Source organism: Urocitellus parryii, chromosome 2, assembly GCF_045843805.1.
Source record: "Urocitellus parryii isolate mUroPar1 chromosome 2, mUroPar1.hap1, whole genome shotgun sequence".
In the NCBI taxonomy this organism is placed as follows: Eukaryota; Metazoa; Chordata; class Mammalia; order Rodentia; family Sciuridae; genus Urocitellus; species Urocitellus parryii.
In genome coordinates this window covers 114,250,784-114,269,635 of record NC_135532.1, presented here as the reverse complement: position 1 = coordinate 114,269,635, position 18,852 = coordinate 114,250,784, and the positions used below count along the sequence as shown (strand labels likewise).

General features: G+C 37.4%; 1 protein-coding gene across 1 annotated transcript in view; it reads left to right on the top strand.

Annotated features, from left to right (window-relative positions):
• Lekr1 (leucine, glutamate and lysine rich 1) overlaps positions 1–18,852 on the top strand; it is a 175,402-nt gene that overhangs the window by 120,890 nt on the left and 35,660 nt on the right. Inside the window, exons 10-11 of the mRNA XM_026392929.2 lie at positions 8,785–8,878; positions 17,802–17,966. Coding sequence (XP_026248714.2) covers positions 8,785–8,878; positions 17,802–17,966 — 259 coding nt within the window. The remainder of the gene's footprint in view (positions 1–8,784; positions 8,879–17,801; positions 17,967–18,852) is intronic.

The following is an 18,852-nucleotide window of genomic DNA, read 5'->3' as shown; positions in this document are numbered from 1 at the left end:
CCTCCCCATTCTCTGTGCTCAGGCTTTATCAATAATTGTTTTAGAAACACTGAGTACACATGGAGAAGGTTGATATAGGTATAAAGTATAAAGAAATACAAGATCTGTGTACTCCATTAGGACAAAGAACCCCACCATTAGCTCTGAAGTCCCTTAATGTTCCTCCCTGGTCCCAGATTCTCCTTCCTCAGAGGTAACACAGCAGGTAGGTGGAAGGGAACTTCCTCCAGCTGATCAAGCACATCTACAAAAGCCACAGCTAGGGCCCCTTGTGCGCTTGCATCCCTCTAATTTTACCAAGTATGTTTCTCTTCCTGAAAAGTGTAATGTTAGATTTGTGTGTATTTAATATACACAGAAATAAAATCATGTTGTATGTGTGATTCGTACTCGACAGTATGTTCCTGGAATTTATTCCTGGTGTGTGTGTAGCTGAGGATCATTCATTCTTCATCTGAATTTGTGTTCTCTGGTATCCCATGTTTATCCATCCTGTCTGCCTTAGCTTTATTTCATAAGTTTTGATATGTAGCAATTTCATTATTATTCTAAGTATATTTAAGTACCACCTGTGATTTTTGTTTGACCCATGAGTTATTCAAAATACATTTTTTAAATTTTTAAGATACATTGAGATATTTTATTTATTGTTACTGACATTTCTTTAATTTCAGAGAATATTGATTATAGATCATAAGAAGTAAGATATAAAGAGCATATGTAATTTAAAAATTCTTACAAATTCTTGCTACATTAAAAAATTAAAAATAAATAAAAATCAAATTTAAAAATATATTTTACTTAACCCAACATAGCAAAATGTTATTTAAATACATGATCATCTTTAAAAGTTATTAGGGGTAGTTTAGATTGTGAATGTGTACATGTGTGCACTTTGCTGAGGATAGAACCCAGGTCCTCATGTGTGCAAAGCAAGTGCTTTACCATTGAGCTACATCTCCAAAGCTGAATTTTGGATTTTTTTATATTAAATTTTCAGACCTGGTATTTTATTTACACTTAGAGCACATCTCAATTTGGAATAGTCATATTTTAAGAGCTCTATAACTATTTGAGGGTAGTGGCTATCAAGTTTGGCAAAGTAGGTGTATAGCCTAAAATTATTTGAAATTTGCTGAAACTTTCTGGCCTCGAATGTGGTCAATTTCATATGAGCTGGAAAATAATTATGTATTTTTCTGCAACATGTGGCTCTCTATATAAAATTGATCTTAGTGCTTGCCATACATCTCCTGTATCTTTACTGAATTTTTCTCTGCTTGGCCCTTGGTTGCAACCTTGCATGGCCAGAGTGTGCAGTTGTGCTTCCAGGGCCATCTGTGTGATCCTGGGTCGGCTTAGCTGTAACCAAGGGAGCTATGCCAAATTCTACCACATGGTGAGGGTTTGCCTGTTTCTCTTTACAGTTTTAGCAAGTTTTGCACCATCTATCTTGAGACTACTTTATTTGATGTGTATAAGTTTAGGAATATTCATAGTAAATCAAACCTATTATCATTTTCAGCCCCCAATAATGACTTGTCTTAAAGTCTATTTCCCTGATAATAATATAGTTATATTCTTTCCTCCCTGTGATATATCCCTGTTAGATCTTTTCCAGTTTCTTCCTTTCAGTCTTTACATGTCCTTATATTTTAGGAATGTCTCCTATACAGAGCATAGAACTAAGCTTTGTATCAAGTCTGTTTCTTCTAACTCTTTTACCTCTATTGTGATCATTGTGTTAAGCCTTTTCTTTCTCCCCTGCCCCCCTTTTTTTTTCCTTTCTGTACTATTTTCTCATTTTGGGCCTATCGTTAGAAGGATTTTTTGGTTTTGTGTATTAGTGCATTTTTCCACTAATAGTATATTTTATTTCTATTATTTTAGTAATTACTTTTGAAATTTTACCTCCAAAATTTGTATCTAAGCTCCTCTTGAATAATGAACAGGATGAAGAACACTGGAGCTCCAATAGCTGCCCTCTGACATACATCTACCTGGTGGTCCAGTTTTCTAGTTCTTTGTGTTAGCTCCTCTAACTGCACATAATCAGAATTAATATTTTAATCAGACTGTATTAGTTTACACTTTCCTACATGCAGAGCTAACTACATAATTTTCAGAGCCTGTTGCAAAACGGAAATATAAGGTTCCTTGTTAAAACAGTGGGAAAGCAGCATTTTTCTTTCTTTGATAGTGTCTCTCTCTCTCCCCCTCCCTCTCCCCCTCCCCCTCCCCCTCCCTCTCCCCCTCCCTCTCCCCCTCCCTCTCCCCCTCCTTCTCCCTCCTTCCCCCTTTCTCTCTCATGCTGCCACGTGGTCTTTTGTTTGCTATTTAATGTCCTTTAAGTTCAGACTTCTACAGGCACCAACCTCCCCAGGCCCTGGCCCTGCTCCCCTCTGGGGCAGAAGTGGCAGTCCCTGGGAGAAGCCAGGGGAGCAGTGACTGAAAACTGGGGGAGGCAGGACAGTGGCAAGAGGCGTAACTGGGTCAGAGCTGGAACACTGAGACCTTAGTGCCTGCTTGATTCATCTGTCAGACTCCACTTACAAACACAAATCCAAAGATAAAAACAGTAGGGCTCCAGGGTGCTAGCTGCACCGCATGAACCCTGAAGCCTGGCGCAGCTGCCCCTGACACAGCTGAGGAGCCTCTGCCTGTGTGGGGGCCAGTTTCTTTGCAGACCCTTTCTTGCTTTCTGACCTTCCTTCTGAGACCACCTTCCTTCCTGCAGAGCACATTCTTTGGAAATTCCTTGAACTGGCGATAAGTGCTTAGGTTTTATGGACATCCCTATCTCAGCCTCTTTCTGCAAGATGGCCTTGGGGTCCCAACTTCAGGTCAGTGTTCATTTTCTAACAGGTCTCAGAGCACATGCCTGTGCTGCTTTCTGTCATCCTCTGTTGCTGTCAAGAGCTAGCTCTCAGATATTTATGTTCCTTTCAGTATTTCCTCTCCAAGTTCTAAGATCTTGAACTTTGCTGTTCTTCATTTTCACTCTGAGGCGTCAGGTGTGAGGTTTATTTTTGTTTGTCGTGCTTGGACTCCAGTGAGCTCCCTGGACTTGCATGTGGGTTTCAACAGACTGGACTCTTCCCTCAACTGTTGCTCCCTCCTACTTTCCCTCCTTTGCTTCTTATTTATTGATTTATTGATTTATTTTATTTTTTTAGTTGATGTACACAAAACCTTTGTTTTATTTTTATTTATTTTTATGTGGTACTGAGGATCGAACCAGGTAAGCATTGCACCACTGAGCCCCAGCCCCCGCCCCCCTCCTTTGCTTCTGAAGGGCTGAATAGATGTGTCCTCCACCTCTCAGCACCTCTTTTATATTCTCCATACATTTTACTCCCAATATTGCACTGGATAATTTTTTGAGTCATGTTTTATTTTTTTGTTGTTGTGGGGGTTTTTTTGAATCTTTTCTTTTTTTTTTTTTTTTTTTTTGGCTATTGATGGACCTTTATTTTATTCACTTATTTGTATGTGGTGCTGAGACTTGAACCCAGTCACATGTGAGGCAAGCGCTCTGCCACTGAGCCCCAGCCCAGCCCTTCTTACTTCTTTTTTCCAGCTGTGATTAATGTGCTGCAGGACCCTCTGCTGGGTTCTCATTTCAGCCCCAAGTTCAGTTTGTTCTTAGTCATTTAAGTCACTCTTCTATTTCTTCTAACATGCCAATCATCCTTATTTTATATCTCTGTCTGAAAATTTAATATCTTGGAGTCATAGGTTGGATTATGCTGCCATTTGTATCTGCTCATTCTTCCTCTCACTGCCATTTCTTAACATTTTCTTTTGTATTATAAATTAAGAGTTCTTAAAACCTTATCTTTAGGAGTCCTGTATTATAGATAGATTTCTTCCAAATATCTTAATGTTTTTCCTGTGAGGCAAGATTAACCCAGCACCACATTAAAATGCATTCTCAGCATGAAGTTTTTGGACCATTCAGGTAGTAGGAATTCAAGATACAAACCTGCACCAAGGCTGTTTTGTATTTAGAAATTCTCCACCTACCACAACTTCAAAGCAAGTAATTTCCGTTTTGTCCTGAAGGATGACTATACTATAAGTACTCAAGAGTATGCATTTCACACATGCTGCGTGAGCACAGTTCCTTGCAGTCCTTTGCCCATCCTGGTTGTGGACTGGTCCTCAGGTTTCAAAGGTGCCTTCTAGGAAGGATAGGCTGCTGTGCCCTCCTCATGGGGTTCTTCCTTTCACTTCACCTTTTTAATCTCTTGGCTTGGAATATTTTAGAGATATAGAAGAGTTACAAAGACAGTACAGAGAGTCTGTTTCCTTTGGCCCATCTCTTACAACAATAGTATATCTGTCAAAACTAAGAAATCATCATTGATATATTATTAACTTAACTACAGACTAGATTCAGATTTTACCATTTTTCCACTGAGAACTTTTCTCTGGCCTTTCATTTGAGTTTTGCTCTCTGCATCTTCCTCACTTTTTGACCAATTCACTGAAAAACTTCCTGCATTTTAACTAGAATTTATTTTCAGTTGGAGAGTTAGTCTGACTTGCTTCTGGAAATGAGGTCTTGGAGTTTGAGGTTTTTAAAATCAGTTTCCCTCAAATGATGTTCTTATCTGAATTACCAAGTCAAATGTGTCTTGTGTTTGTGTCATTAAAATTTCCTAACCTAGAAATATAGGCACTATTTTTACAATGGTAAAGATGTTGAATAACATGAGAGTAGGCTAGAGATGAAGAGATCAGGAGTCTATTATGACACTCTTGATAGGAGATAAGAGTCCAGGAACTTAAGGAGGCTTTGGGGCAGTTGGAAAGGAAAGGAGGAAATGGTTAGAGGAACATAATGAAGCAGAACCTATAGAACTTGCTATATAATCTGCATTTTTAAAAAAATTATAGATATACAAACATTGTGTAGTGTTTAAGTCAGGTTAAACACATATACTTCCTAAAACACTTATCATTTCTTTATGGTGAAAACATTCAAGATCTTTCTCCTAGCTTCTTGAAAAGTTAAGTAGGTACTTAGCAACAGCACCCAGAACTTGCTCCTCACAGCAATTTAGTGCCCACTGAGCAGCCTTTTCCCAGCGTCCCCCATTCTCACCAGCCTTCAGTAACTTCCATGAAGTTATCTCTTTTTATGTCCATATATGAATGAAATCACAGGGTACTTGTATTTCTGTGCCTGGGTTATTTCACTTACCATCATGATCTCCAGTTCCATCCATGTTGTTGCAAATGACAGGATTTCATTTTTGTGTCTGAATAGTATTCCATTCTGTATATGTGCCACATTTTCTTTATCAAGTCCTCAGATGATAGAGGCTTAGGCTGTTTCCATTTCTTGACTCTTGCTGCAATGAACTTGGGAATGCAGGTGTCTCTTCAACATCCCAACTTCATTTCTTTGGGATATATATACTCTGTAGTGGGATTTCTGAATCAGATGGCAGTTCAATTTTTAGTTTTTTGAGGCACTTCCGTACAGCTTTACTAATTTACATTCCCACCAGCAGTGTGCCAAGAGTTCCTTTTTCTCCATATCACTGGCATTTGTCATCTTTTATCTTTTTGACAATCACAATTTTATTGGAGTGAGATTACATCTCATTGTGATTTTGATTTGCATTTCCCTGATAATTAGTGACGTTGATGTTGAACATTTTCTTATATACCTTAGGAGCATTTGTATGTCTTCTTTCAAGAAATGTCTATTTGGTTCTAATGCCCATTTTTAAATCAGGTTTTTATCTTGGGGTTTTAGTTTAGTTTATTTTTTGCAGTGCTTGGAATTGAACCCAGGGCCTCCCCAAGTTTTTTGAAATTCAACACAAAGTAAAGACATGAATATAAGACCTGAAACAGTGAAACTACTAGAGGAAAACATGGAGGAAGCACTTCAGGAAGTTGAATGGGCAAGGATTTTTTGGACAAGATCCCAAAAGCACAGGAAACGAAAGAAAAATAGGCAAGTAGGATACCAAGCTAAAAAACACAGCAAAGAAAACAATAATTCCCCCATTAAAAAACATTGAATATGAATCCCTTATCAGATGTATAGTTTCCCCTACTCTGTGGACTGCTTCTTCCCTAGGATTGTTTCCTTTTCTGTGCAGAGCTTTCTGGCTTGACATAATTTCACTGTTTGTTTTTGCTTTTATTTCCTGTGGTCTGGGGTCTTTTCTAGCAGTTTTCATTGTTTTAGGTCTTACATTTACATCTTTAATTTGTTTTGAGTCGATTTTGTAACTGGCAAGAGAGCCAGGCCTAGTTTGATTCTTCAGCACGTGGACACCAATTTTCCCGGCACCGTTATTGAGAGACTGTCCTCTCTGCACTGTGTGTTCCTGGCATCTTAGCTGAAAGCCAGTTGGCTACTGTGTGTGCTCAGGCTTACTCCTGGGCTGTCTGTCCTGATGTACAGTCTGTGTCTGTTGTGAAGCCAATGCCATACTGCTTGGATCACTACAGCTTTGTGGTATATTTTGAGGTCAGCCTTCTGCTTTCTGCTTTGTTCTTTTTGTTCAGGATTATTTTGTATATTCATAATTTGTGGGGGTTTTTGTTCACCATGCAAATTATAGGTTTGTTTTTTCCAGTTCTCTGAAGAATGTCATTAATATTTTGATAGAGATTGCCTTGACTCTGACTCTGACTTGGGGCATTATGGGCATTTTAACAATTTCATTCTTCCAATTCAGGAACACAGGATGTCTTTCCATTTTTCTTATCCTCTTTAACTTCTTTCTTCATTGTTTTATAGTTTTCATTGTAGAGATCTTCCCCCTTGTTGGTTAAATAAACTCCTATTTTTTATAGACAGTATAAATCAGATTGCTTTCTACATTTATATTTCAGATATATCCAGCAACTTTGATAAATTTGTTCATTACTTCTGATACTTTTTAGTGGCATCTTTGGGGTTTCTTATATACAGGATTATTTCATCTGCAAACAGTGACAATATTACTTCCTCTTTTCCAGTTTGGATGCCCTTTATTTCTTTCTCTTGCCTGATTGCTATGGCTAGGAGTTCCAGAACTTTGTTGAATAAAATGTTAAAAGTGGCTTTCTTGTCTTTTTTCAGATCTTAGAAAGATTTCACATTTTCCTCATTCAGTATAATGTTAGCTTTTAACTTATTACATATGATCTTAATTATGTTGAGCTGTGTTCTTTGTGTATTTAATTATTCCATGTTTTTATCATGAAGAGATGTTGAATTTTATCAAATACTTTTTCTACATCTGTTGATATAGTTTTTGTCCTTCATTCTGATGATGTAGCATATCATATATATTGATTCATGTTTGAACCATCCTGCATCCCACTTGATCATGGTGAATAATCTTTTTAATGTTGAACTCAGCTTGCTTGTATTTTTTGAGGGTTTTTTGTTTGTTTGTTTGTTTTTTGCATACCTACTTAAAGGATATTGGCCTCTGGCATTTCCTTTTTTGTTGTGTCTTTGTCTGAATTGGTTATCAGGATAATGTTGGCCTTGTAGAATGTGATTAGAAGAAATCCCTCCTCTTTAATTTTTTGGAATAATTTAAGAATTGGTATTGGTTCTCCTTTAAAGGTTTGATAGAACTCAGCAGTGAAGCTATCTGATCCAGGACTTTTATTTGATAAGAAGCTTTTTATTACTGGTCCAAACTTGTTACTTGTTTTTCTGTTCAAGTTTTCTGTTTTTTCATGGTTCAGTCTTGGTAAGGGCTTCAAGTCCTGGAATTTATCCATTTCAACTAGCTTATCAGATGTATTGTTGTGGAGTTGTTCATACTAACCCATTAGGATCGCTGTTATTTCTGTGGTGTCAGTTATGATGTCTCCCTTTTCATCTCTCATTTAAGTCTTCTCTCTTTTTTTCTCAGTTCATCTTAGCTAAGGTTTTGTCAGTTTTGTTTACTTTTTTGAAGAATTAGATCTTTTTACTGATCTTTTGTATTTTTGTATCTATTTCATTTATTTCTGCTTAGATCTTCATTATTCCTTTTGTTTTATTTATTTGGGGTTTGGTATCTTCCTGATTTTCTGGTGTCTTGAGTTACAGCAATAGGTTGTTTATTTGAGATCTTTCTGCTTTTGTGATGTAAACATTAATTGCTATAAACTTCTTTCTTAATGTGATATTTGCTGTACGCCATAGACTTTCTATATATTATGTCTCCATATTCATTTATTTCAATAAATTCTTAAATTTCTTTCTTAATTTCTTCTTTGACCCACTGGTTGTTGAAGAGTAAGTTGTTTAATCCATGTATTTATATAGTTTTGAGGTTTTTCTTGTAATTGTTTGCTACATTTATTGCATTACAGTTGGAAAAGATACACAATACAATTTCAATTTCTTAAAATTTCTTGAGACTTGTCAATAATATTGACAAAACATTTATTGACTTTAAGGCATATTCCAAGGTGTTTTTCTTTGGTTCTAGAATTTAGTTCAAACTTTTTGAACCATAACTTACAAGATTTTATTATATTTGTGACTCCATATAAGTTGTTACTATTTCATGCAAAAAATAACAACTTATTATGAATTAAGAAAAAATAACGCCTGAGAAGATACTTAGCCTTATATGCAGTGCTTATGAACTTCTGTTAACAATTAAAATGGTACATGGGGTGTGGGTGTGTGTGTATGTGTGTATGCGCTTGTATTGTAAAGAGGATAAACACTAAGCTGTGAGAGGATAGTCTGTAAGCCAGGAACTGTCACCTACAAGGAGTGTGAGGTACATTTTGACTCATCTCTGGGTTTATGGTTTTCAGGGAATTAATGCTGATGTCGCATCAGAAAAGCATCGAGCAGCTGCAGGAGACCATTAGACAGAAGATGCTTAGCGATGATAGCTGGAAGGAAAAGGTAATAGTGTGGCTTTCACCAGCCTGTGTCATATTTGCTTTTTAAAATTATGCCCATTTGCTAGAATACTGTTCCAGATAGATTTTTTTGCTTCTAGGTACACTTTTGATCCCTTCTGGTATTTCCAACACTAAGTGTGTTTATGATGTGTGTATTTTCTAAAATATTACCCTACATAATAGGAAATTTAAAAAGTAAGAGCAGATTTTGAAATCTTGTAAGATTAAGATAGCCCTTGTTTCTCATGCAGAAGCATGATTTTTTTCCGAATGTTTACTTTTTTCACATAAGTGTTAGAATCTACATTTGATCAGTTGGGGTTTTGTTTGTTTGTTTTGGTTTGGTTTTTTGGTACCTGGGATTGAACTCAAAGGCACTTAAGCCACATCCCCAGTCCTTTTTTGTATTTTATTTAGAGACAGAGTCTCACTGAGTTGCTCGATAAATTGCTGAGGCTGGGTTTAAACTCAAATCCTCCTGCCTCAGCCTCCTGAGCTATCAGGATTATCAGGAGTACACCACTGCACCTAGCTGAACACGTTCTTTAAAAAAAGAAAATGTTCTTATAACTTCTCTTCTTCTCTTATAAGAAGATAATATAAAAGAATGGAAAATGACTTAAAGTCAGTTACGAACTTTCAAAATATATGCCCTGGCAAAATAAAATGAGTTACCATTTAGCCTGCCATTATAAACAAATGTTTGTTTTTAGAGTATGAAAAAAAAATGCACTGATTCTAATCTTTAGATTTTTGTGTGTTTTCCAAAGTTGTAGCAGTGAAAATGTATTACTTTTGTAATTTTACATAGCATGAGTAATGTTTTTAAAATTGTTAATTCCCACCTTCTCCATGAATAGCTCTAGTCACTGAGATGACAACATCATCTCCTAACATAGATTTCCAGTACTCCTTGATTGATCACTGGGCTCTACCCTCCACCCCGAAGTCTCCACCAGGGAGCTACACTCCCAGTCTGGGTTTTTTTGTAAACTCTTAAATTTTTCCCTTGAATGGGAGGTGGCCCCTGAAACTCAAGATTGTTTGACTGAAGTCCTAACAATTTGTCTAGTTGTTATTGGACTCTTCTCCTCAGGGACTAGATCCTATAACTTGTAACCTCTATCAATAAGCAGTGACCACTTTCAAACTAACATCTCCACCATGAATCCCCACTCTGCCATCAGCAAATTAAAACCCTTTAGGTGCTGTGGCTGGCTCAGGCCAACTCTATAGTCTTTTCTGTTTCTAGTCTTCAAATGTATGAGCTGATAAGAGCACTCCCTAAATCCTCACCTGCTCCCCTGTTCCTTAGCCTACAGAGTCAGGCAGTAATGATTGCTATGACTACAGTTCCATATTGGTGAAAGCAAAATTCGAGAGTATGGACTAAAGTTGCTGGAAGTGTCCCTCGTAGCACAGCCCTTTCTTTCCTTTCTTCCAAGGCCCACACTTTAATTCTTTTTAATGTTTACAAGCCTCATTGTACTTGATTATCTACTCTGTTTTTATTCATTTCTCCCATCTTTACCAAATCCATGTTTTAAAATTCAAAAAGAAGATGATCAACTTAACAATCCAAAATATGCAAAGTAAAATGACAGATAGTTTTTAATTCATTCAACTGATAGACTTGCTTTGGCACCACACTGAAGAGCTAGCGAAATGGTGTCTCACACTTTCTCTAAGACACTGGAAATTAAAGCAACCTTCTTAAGACTTGTTCGTTCGTATATATCAAGAGATACTGTAAATGTCCCTTCTCTGACTTGGAAATTTATCTGATGGAATTAACATGGATGGAGATCAGCAATCCTTCCCTTTCCTCAGACTCCTGACTCCCTGTCTTAGACTATTTGGGGGAACCTGCTGGAGTATATGTGCCCCACCTGCACAGTCACCCCCACGTAGGGTTTTCAGATCCATTTCACTGGAGAGGGCATCTCTGCTTCTGACCCACCCTAGTCTCCTGCTTGCTGTGCTCTGGTTGTGAGGCACTAACACTGAGTAGATTCAGCAGCTGACCCTGTAGAACTTTATGCTCTTGCTTTATGCTAAGTTAATGTGATGGGGAAAATACTTGTAGGTAATAGTCTCAAAGTTCTTATTAAGACCATGATATCTGTCTCAGACGTCTTTAGGCATGTTTACTTTTCTATAATTTGACTTCTTATTAATAAACATCATTTAACTTGCAGTAAATCAAGCTCCAGGCCAGCAAAGCCAGGAAATGATAATTAGGTCTTGGCTGTGTTAGCTATTGAGATTACGAATAAAACTTCCCTAAAAGTCTTCTTATGAGAAAGAAGAATCACTAATATGACATTGTCATCTCTTTCTTGGGTCACTGTGCCTTTGCGTAGGAATGAAATGTTCCCTTTATAAATATATAATACATGTATTAGAGTAAACTTCATAGTTTAAATGCCTTTAACGTTCAAAAACAGTAGACTGCAATTTTGCCTGCACTTAATTATTTTAGAGTATGTAAAAAGCTCATAATAGGAGCAATAGTTGCTATGCAACAAGGATGGCACATTTTTAAAAAACAGTATTTACTAATTGTAATGGCTTTTTGTTTATTTGAAGTATTGCTTTGATCCAAAGAAAGCAAATTAATGTGCATGCTGAATCTTTAAAACTGGTCTCAAATGCACACTGTTGTTATTATTCAGTGAACACTTAGTAATTAAAAAAATCTCCCATAACCAAATTGCTTACATAACCAGTTCACGTCACTTATTGACTTGTTAATACAACAAGCAAATCCCAAATATTCCTTCCTTAGATTATCATCAAGACATTACATTTAGAAACATTTTAGAACTGCACTATTGACCCCATTTTAAGAACTACATAAAACTTTTGAAAACAAACAAAATCTTACTTCTGGCTGAAGTCTCTGAATTGATAGTGAAAATGCAAAGGAGAAAAGTTTACTTTAAGAAATATTAAATTTTTCTTGAAGAGAGAAAAAAGTCTGAATTTTTTTCAAATGGAAGAGCCAAATGTCTAATAATTCCTAATGTGTTGTAATGGACTATTAATGAAATAAAAAAGAATAGCAGGTATAATACAAACTTTGATAGAGATGAAATTATTTATATAATATTTATTAACATTTATACCTAATAAATATATGGCTAAAAAGAATCAGAAGGCACAGTATTATTAAATTATGCTATGTAACTTTAATAATTGAATTCATAATATGAGATTATTAACACATAGAAGCAAAATCTATGACAGTAGCACAATGTCTTGAGGGAAGAAATGGGAATCACACTTCATAACAGTGAGTTATGTCCCAGTAAACCTACCACAAGTTGGAACTGCCATCATCAAGATACATTTAACATGTCTAGCATAGCTTAGCCCATCCTACTTCATATGTGCTCAGAGCTACAGGTATTAGCCTATATAATTGGGCAAAACTGTCTAGCAGAAAGCCTATTTTATAATAAAGTATCGAACATCTCAAATCAAAGTTCAAAGTATAGTTTCTGCTGAATACATCACTTTCAACATCACTGTCCAGGTGAAAGATCCTAGGTTGAGGCCACCTGTATGCTGTTTTTCTTGTACGTGGATGGTGTGTCACTAGAAGGTAGACTGCATTACAGATGTGTTCTAGAAGCCTTAAAGAAAAAGACTGACAGCTGACAAGCCAGTAAAGGAGATAAGTTAAATTTAAAACATATTCAATCCAAAAAGAAGATAGAAAAAGAGAGAAAAGATAAGGTGGGCCAAATAGAAAACACAACATAGGACAGTAGATTTATTAAAGGTGTTCTTACCAACAATAACAATAAATATAAATGGTCTAAATCAGGGATCAGAAAACTTTTTTTGTAAAGTTCTGGCAAATCTTGGTTTTATGGACACAACACCAGTCAACTTTGCCATTGCTCATAGTGTAAGCAGCCAGAATGAATGGGTAATGACTGGCCAGAGTTTACTATCTTGGTCTAAATATCTCCATTTAAAGAACACAGTTTTTCATTTTGGGTAAAAATGCAAGACCCTACCATCTGTTGACCAGAAGAAATGCACTTTAATATGAAGACACAAGCAGGTTAAAAGTAAAAGACGAAAAAGATATACTATTCTAACACAGAGCTAGAGGAAGTTGGAATAGCTTTATTATTGTTAGACCCAGCAGATTTCAGAGCAAAGATGTGAGAAAATTTAGAATATTGCCAGGGAAAAAGAAGGTCATTTCATATGATAAAGTAGGGCATGATAATCCTAAACATTTATTCACCTAATAGCAAAAATTGATGAAACTGCAAGGAGAAAGAGACAAATATACAACCAGAGTCTGAAATGTAATCTTTCTTTGAATGACTGGCAGAAAAATAGCCAGAAAACCAGAAGGAATCTGTACTGTGGAAAATGATATAATAATGTATTTTTAAGAAATATTGAATAATATTATTAACAAACTGAGCCAATTGACATTTATAGATATCCTCCACAGTAGAGTACACATTCTTCCTATGTAGCGTAAAGCATTTACCAAAATAAACTATTTTGTGTTATATAGAATTCTCAATCAATTCAGAAGACTTTAAATCATACAAAGTTTTTTTCTCTTACTACAGTGGAATTAAATTAGAAATCATTAACCAAATGGTATCTGGCAAAATCCCCCAATATTTTGAAACTACATGAATACCACATCCACCTCATTAGCCACTCTGCTGTAAAAGGAGGAAGAAGGCAGGTTATGGGGGGAAACCAAGCACAGTACCCCACAGAATCCACCAGAAACATCTGAGGATGCCAACCTCCCCGCCTCAGAGAACTCTTGATCTTGATAAAGTTACTTTACCTCTCTGAGCCTATTTCTTAATCTAGACACTGGGAATAAAAGCTTCCAACTGGTATTTGTTTTTAACTTTTGGAAAATAGTACAATAATTTATTTTAGGAGATATATTTTCAAAAACGATATGTGCATACCAAATGAGAACAGTCGATCTGATCCCCATTTTGGTATCTGAAGTTCCGGAACCTTGGGCTTCGAAGGGAGTGACAGGTGATTATGTTCTAATGTGTTGAAGGCTCCATGGACAGTTAGGAAATAACAAAATCAGCCACAAAGTTCTCTGTTGGAAAATAATCAGTGAAAAGACAGTATTTTGCATATCAATACTAGATAGAGATGTTTAAAATACTAATTATGCATTTTAATAACAAATACAAAAGGAATGAGCTGTGTTCAGAATGCTCTGGACTCATTGGGAGATCTTCACTGAGGAGATGGAGTTTGAACTAGTGGAGGTTATAGATAATAAAAAACAAAAATAAAAAACCTAAATACTGGAATGTGTACACAAATCATTGATTTTTACTTTGTGTGATTCCTAAGCTCACATATTATTTGTTTTTTTAAAAAGTCAATATTTTCCCACAATTATCAAAATTACTGTTAGTTACTGTATGCAGTAGCTTATGCATTATATGTGTAGCATCAACATCGTGTGTTTGCATAAATCATAAGTCCAGCAGTTTATATAAAATACAAACACGCAGCTGGGCATTCATTCAACCTCCTAATGATACATAGTGTATTCTGCAAGCAAACCACTGTGTGAGCTCTTCACTGTTCAAACTCGATAGGTCATGAAGGGACCAGCAGGCTCATGCCATGGGATTGTCACATTCAGGTGACTCTTGTCATCCTATGTAGTTCTGGAAATTCCATCGGAAGCTCATTGCTTTGTTTTTCCTTCTCAGGTTGTGCAAATTAAAAACCAAGCCAGTAATAGTCAATCACTCGTTCCCCTTCTTCCCACGGTGCCTTTTCTTTCCCACAATCAGTATGCGCCGTTCTTTTCTCTCAACCCACAAAAGTTCAAGGAGTCGTTCAGGAGCAAGGTGTACACAGATCAATAACAGAACATTCTGCCACTCAAACCTTTGCCCTTCCCACTTCTTCCTGAGTGCTTCCTTTGTTTCCTCCACATCAAAGGACCTCTTCTCCTTAAATAAAATTGAAAAACTTCTTTTTTAAAAGGTTCTTCCAAAGTTTTTTCTGTCATCTAATTTATACCGCGTCCTGTTCCACCTACTTTATTTTGAGCAATCCATCATATTTGGAAAGATAGATTTTGTCCTAAAATAACTATTGGGCTCTACCAATTAACCACATAAGAGATTATTTTTAAAACACTTCATATTTTAGTACCTTGACATACATTTTTCTTGAGCATCTCAAACAATGTTGCTTTAAAAAAAATAGTGTCAAAATATCTTGTGATCTCTAACTCGGGAAGTTATGCCTTCTGACTTTTCCTCCGTTCCTATCTTGATTTATCTATCCCAGTGTGGCTGAAGCACAGTGATCAAATGAGGGAATGAGCATAAATCCAGCTGGAGTTGCCCAGGGCTGCCACACAGCTGTACCCTGTCTGAGAGCCCTGGCCAAAGGGGCAGCAGGAGCTGGAATCCAGCCCATGCTCGGCTCTCTAAGTCCTGCACCTGGCATGAGACTTTTTCCATCTAAGGAAAGTGGTGCTTTGTCAATTCACACAAAGGTGTCAGGTGGGCTTGTGGTGGCCCCATAAAAGGTCATATAAGGAGTTTTGATTTTATACTAATGCACTGAGAAACCACTAAAAGGGAATAAAAAAATCTAATTTGTATTTTGTAAAAAGGACTGCTATGTAGAGCACGATTGGAGAGAGGCCAGGATGGCAATAAGGAAGCTGGTCAGGAACTAATGGTGGCCAAAATTAGGGTAGTGGAGGGAGAGGTGAGAAGAAAGGGAGTCAAGGCATTTTTGTTAGGTGTGGCAGAGAGAGGGAGAGAATATGAGAGATTGCGCTATGGTTACTAATTTAAATAACCAATGGATGGTGGTGCTGTGTCCTGACACTGGGAGGGCCTGGGGAGGAACAGGTTTGGGGGAAGGTGTTCTGTCTAAGGCCATGCTGCTTATTGGAGTCACTGTGAGCTGTCTAAATGGCTACAGGAGGCAAGTGGACGTGAGTCCCTGATCTTCACACTAGAATCTATTCTGAATGTCCCCAGGCCTTCCTCTTCTTTAGCATTCTGAGAACAGCCCATGTGGACAATCCTATAACAGATCATCAGTAGACTTTTACCCAAACTATCCAGAAAGTTATTGAGAAAGCCAGAATAGCTCCTCACATCACTGTCAGACCAATTCCTGTGCATTTGGGGCATATGCCCAGTTCTAGCCCCAACTGACCTTCCAACTTGGGATGGTCTTCTGTTTTATTTTATTTAATTTAAAGGGCTTCCTGTGGACTTTCTTAGCAAACCTTGTTTCTTGGCAAACCTCCCTTGAGATATCAGGCCAGAACCACACAGTTCTCCTAACTTACCAGGCATTTACCTCCAATTAGAGTTCATAATCACAGCACAGTACCATGCAGGCCTCAAGCCAGCCTATTAGCAGGATTTCTCTGATCATCTCAGATGAACTCCAAGGCATGGATGACTCCAACCCTCAGATTTGACCTCTCTCTTGCTCTAGTAGGCAGAGCTGAAACCAGTGGTAGGAAGACAGTGGAAAGAGATGGACGTCGTTATCCTAAGTACATGTATGAAAACACGAATGGTGGAACTCTACTTTGTGTACAACCAGACATGAAAAATTGTGCTGTATATGTATATTATGAATTGAAATGCATTCTGCTGCCCTATATAACAAATTAGAATAAATAAATAAATAAAATTTAAAAGTAGAGTAGAACCAAGTATAGCAGACGTGGTCTCCTCCACAGGGTCTGAATGGTTGCTCACATGGGGACCCACCCCCAGCAATGCAATTCTTGGATTAGATCCCAGACTGATGGGGGGACAACTGATGCAATTTGAATAGTATTATATCAATGTTCACTTTACTGCTTTTTATAATTGTACTGTAGTTCTACAAAAAAAAAAAGATCTCCTTGTTTTTGAAAAACAAACAAACAAACAAAACCTCATGAAGGATGTGGGCTGAACTAGGAAACTACCTAGTGCCAGATGCTCTGCGAAGTAGGAACTCCTGCTGCTGGAGAGAGTTGCCACTTCGGGATATGACAGGCACTCAGCAGACCAGTCTCTGGAATAGATGCCACAGCAGGGACCAGAGAGTCAGCAGTGGAAGTCATCTCCCCTGACAGCTGAGTCCCTGCTCAGGCTGGGCTTACACACAGGCTTTGCCTCATTTAATCCTCCAACGCCCGTGAGGGAGCTAGTTGTGACCCTCCAGGAGAGGTTCTGGCTCCAGCTTCAGATCACAAGCTAGCCAGTGGCAGGGCCAGGATTTAGAACCAAGATCAAACTCAATTCCATTGTAAAACCAGTTCCTTGTTTATTCTCCCTACAGTTCACAGCAGCTTCAGAGACTGAACCAAGGGATTTCTGAATCCCCACTGGCACTGTGATTCTGAGTCAGCTGTAGTGTTTTCCTTTAGTCATCCTTCTAGCCTTCATAACCTCAGGATGACAATCTGTGACCTCCATCAAGAAAAGGCCATTTGCAAAATCAACACCTGCCCCTGTAGCTCCTCTGAATTTCAGCTGACCTCAGTCTAAGAACCGCAAGAAAAAAATTTATTTTCTACTTATGGGTTGCTGGCAAAGACTGAATTTTCAGTGTAAATGACTAAGCTTTTAGTCATGACATATAAATGACTCAGTTTTTAGTATTTTTGAAGACTCTAATGCTAACTTCTCTAGTAATATTTTAGATTTTAGGTCTCCCCAGGTCTTATAATACTTGACCCAAGATCATTTTTTCTGGCCCAGATTCTAAGTTTGAATTTTAAGTACCTGAAATTTTTAAATAGTTTAATTAAAACTTGATGCTAGAATTTTTTTTAAAAAAATCAAGTCTGAAAATAAGCTTAATGTACCTATTTCTAGATAAAGTGGTTTTATATATGGGTTAACACTGTTTTCTAGATTGAGACTGAACTTGCCAAGGAAAGAGCCCGACACTTAGCTGAATTCGAGGAGAAGGCTCTTCTCTTTAAAGAAGAAGCAAAATTGGAACTTGATATTGAAAAAGAAAAACACCAAGAAATAATCCAAAAGTATAAGAAGGAACAGAAAGAACTACAAATGAAGGTCAGCAATTGTTACTTCATCACTATTTAAGGGGCCAGTACTTCCACCTAGGGACACTGCAGTATTCTTAACTCCCATGGCTGTCCTGTGGCTACTGTGCTTGATTGTAGCCACACAGGTAAAATAGTCTGGCTCTTCTCCAGGTGGATAACTAGATAAGTTGTGTAAGCATATAATCCAGATGCGTGGGATTTCCTACTAAGATAAACTTACCTTTAAAACAGCATACACTTTATGACTAATAATTAGCCTGGCTGGATATTCCAAACAGCTCAGTATCCATCATCAAAATTGAACTGTTTTATGTAATTAAAAATTTCCCAACTAAAATATATCCTTTTTAAATGTAGAAATTTCCAGTTCCAAACATTGTTGAAAGAAAATGTTTTCAAAACATAACACACCTTTCTAATTTCTTAAACAGTATGCCCTAAACTTAAGGTTTTGTTAAGATTTCCATTTTTATAGGACCTAAGTATAGGGTGTATGTGTGTGTGTGTGTGTGTGTGTGTGTGTGTGTGTGTGTGTATGTGTGTGTTAATCAAGGCCCAGTGGGGAAAAAATATTTTGATTAACTCATTAGAGTCCACACTGATGAAGCATCAAATGAGCCTGACATCTCTGCGTGGGTGTGAAGGAGCAACCAAGGAGCTGTTGTTCAGTGGTCCACTCTGTGAGTGTGTGACTGTGTAGCACAGGACCCCACACTCAGAAATGCTTTGTGCCATGGATTTAATGTTCTGCATATGCTACCTTGAAATTCTTGATGGCTTATCTTTGATATTTCGTAAGTAAAATCCTATGGAGATAGTGGAGCATGTGCCACCAGCTTGGAGCCTCGGCTCACCTCAATTCTGGTCTCCCACCCCTTGTGCCAAGGGCCACG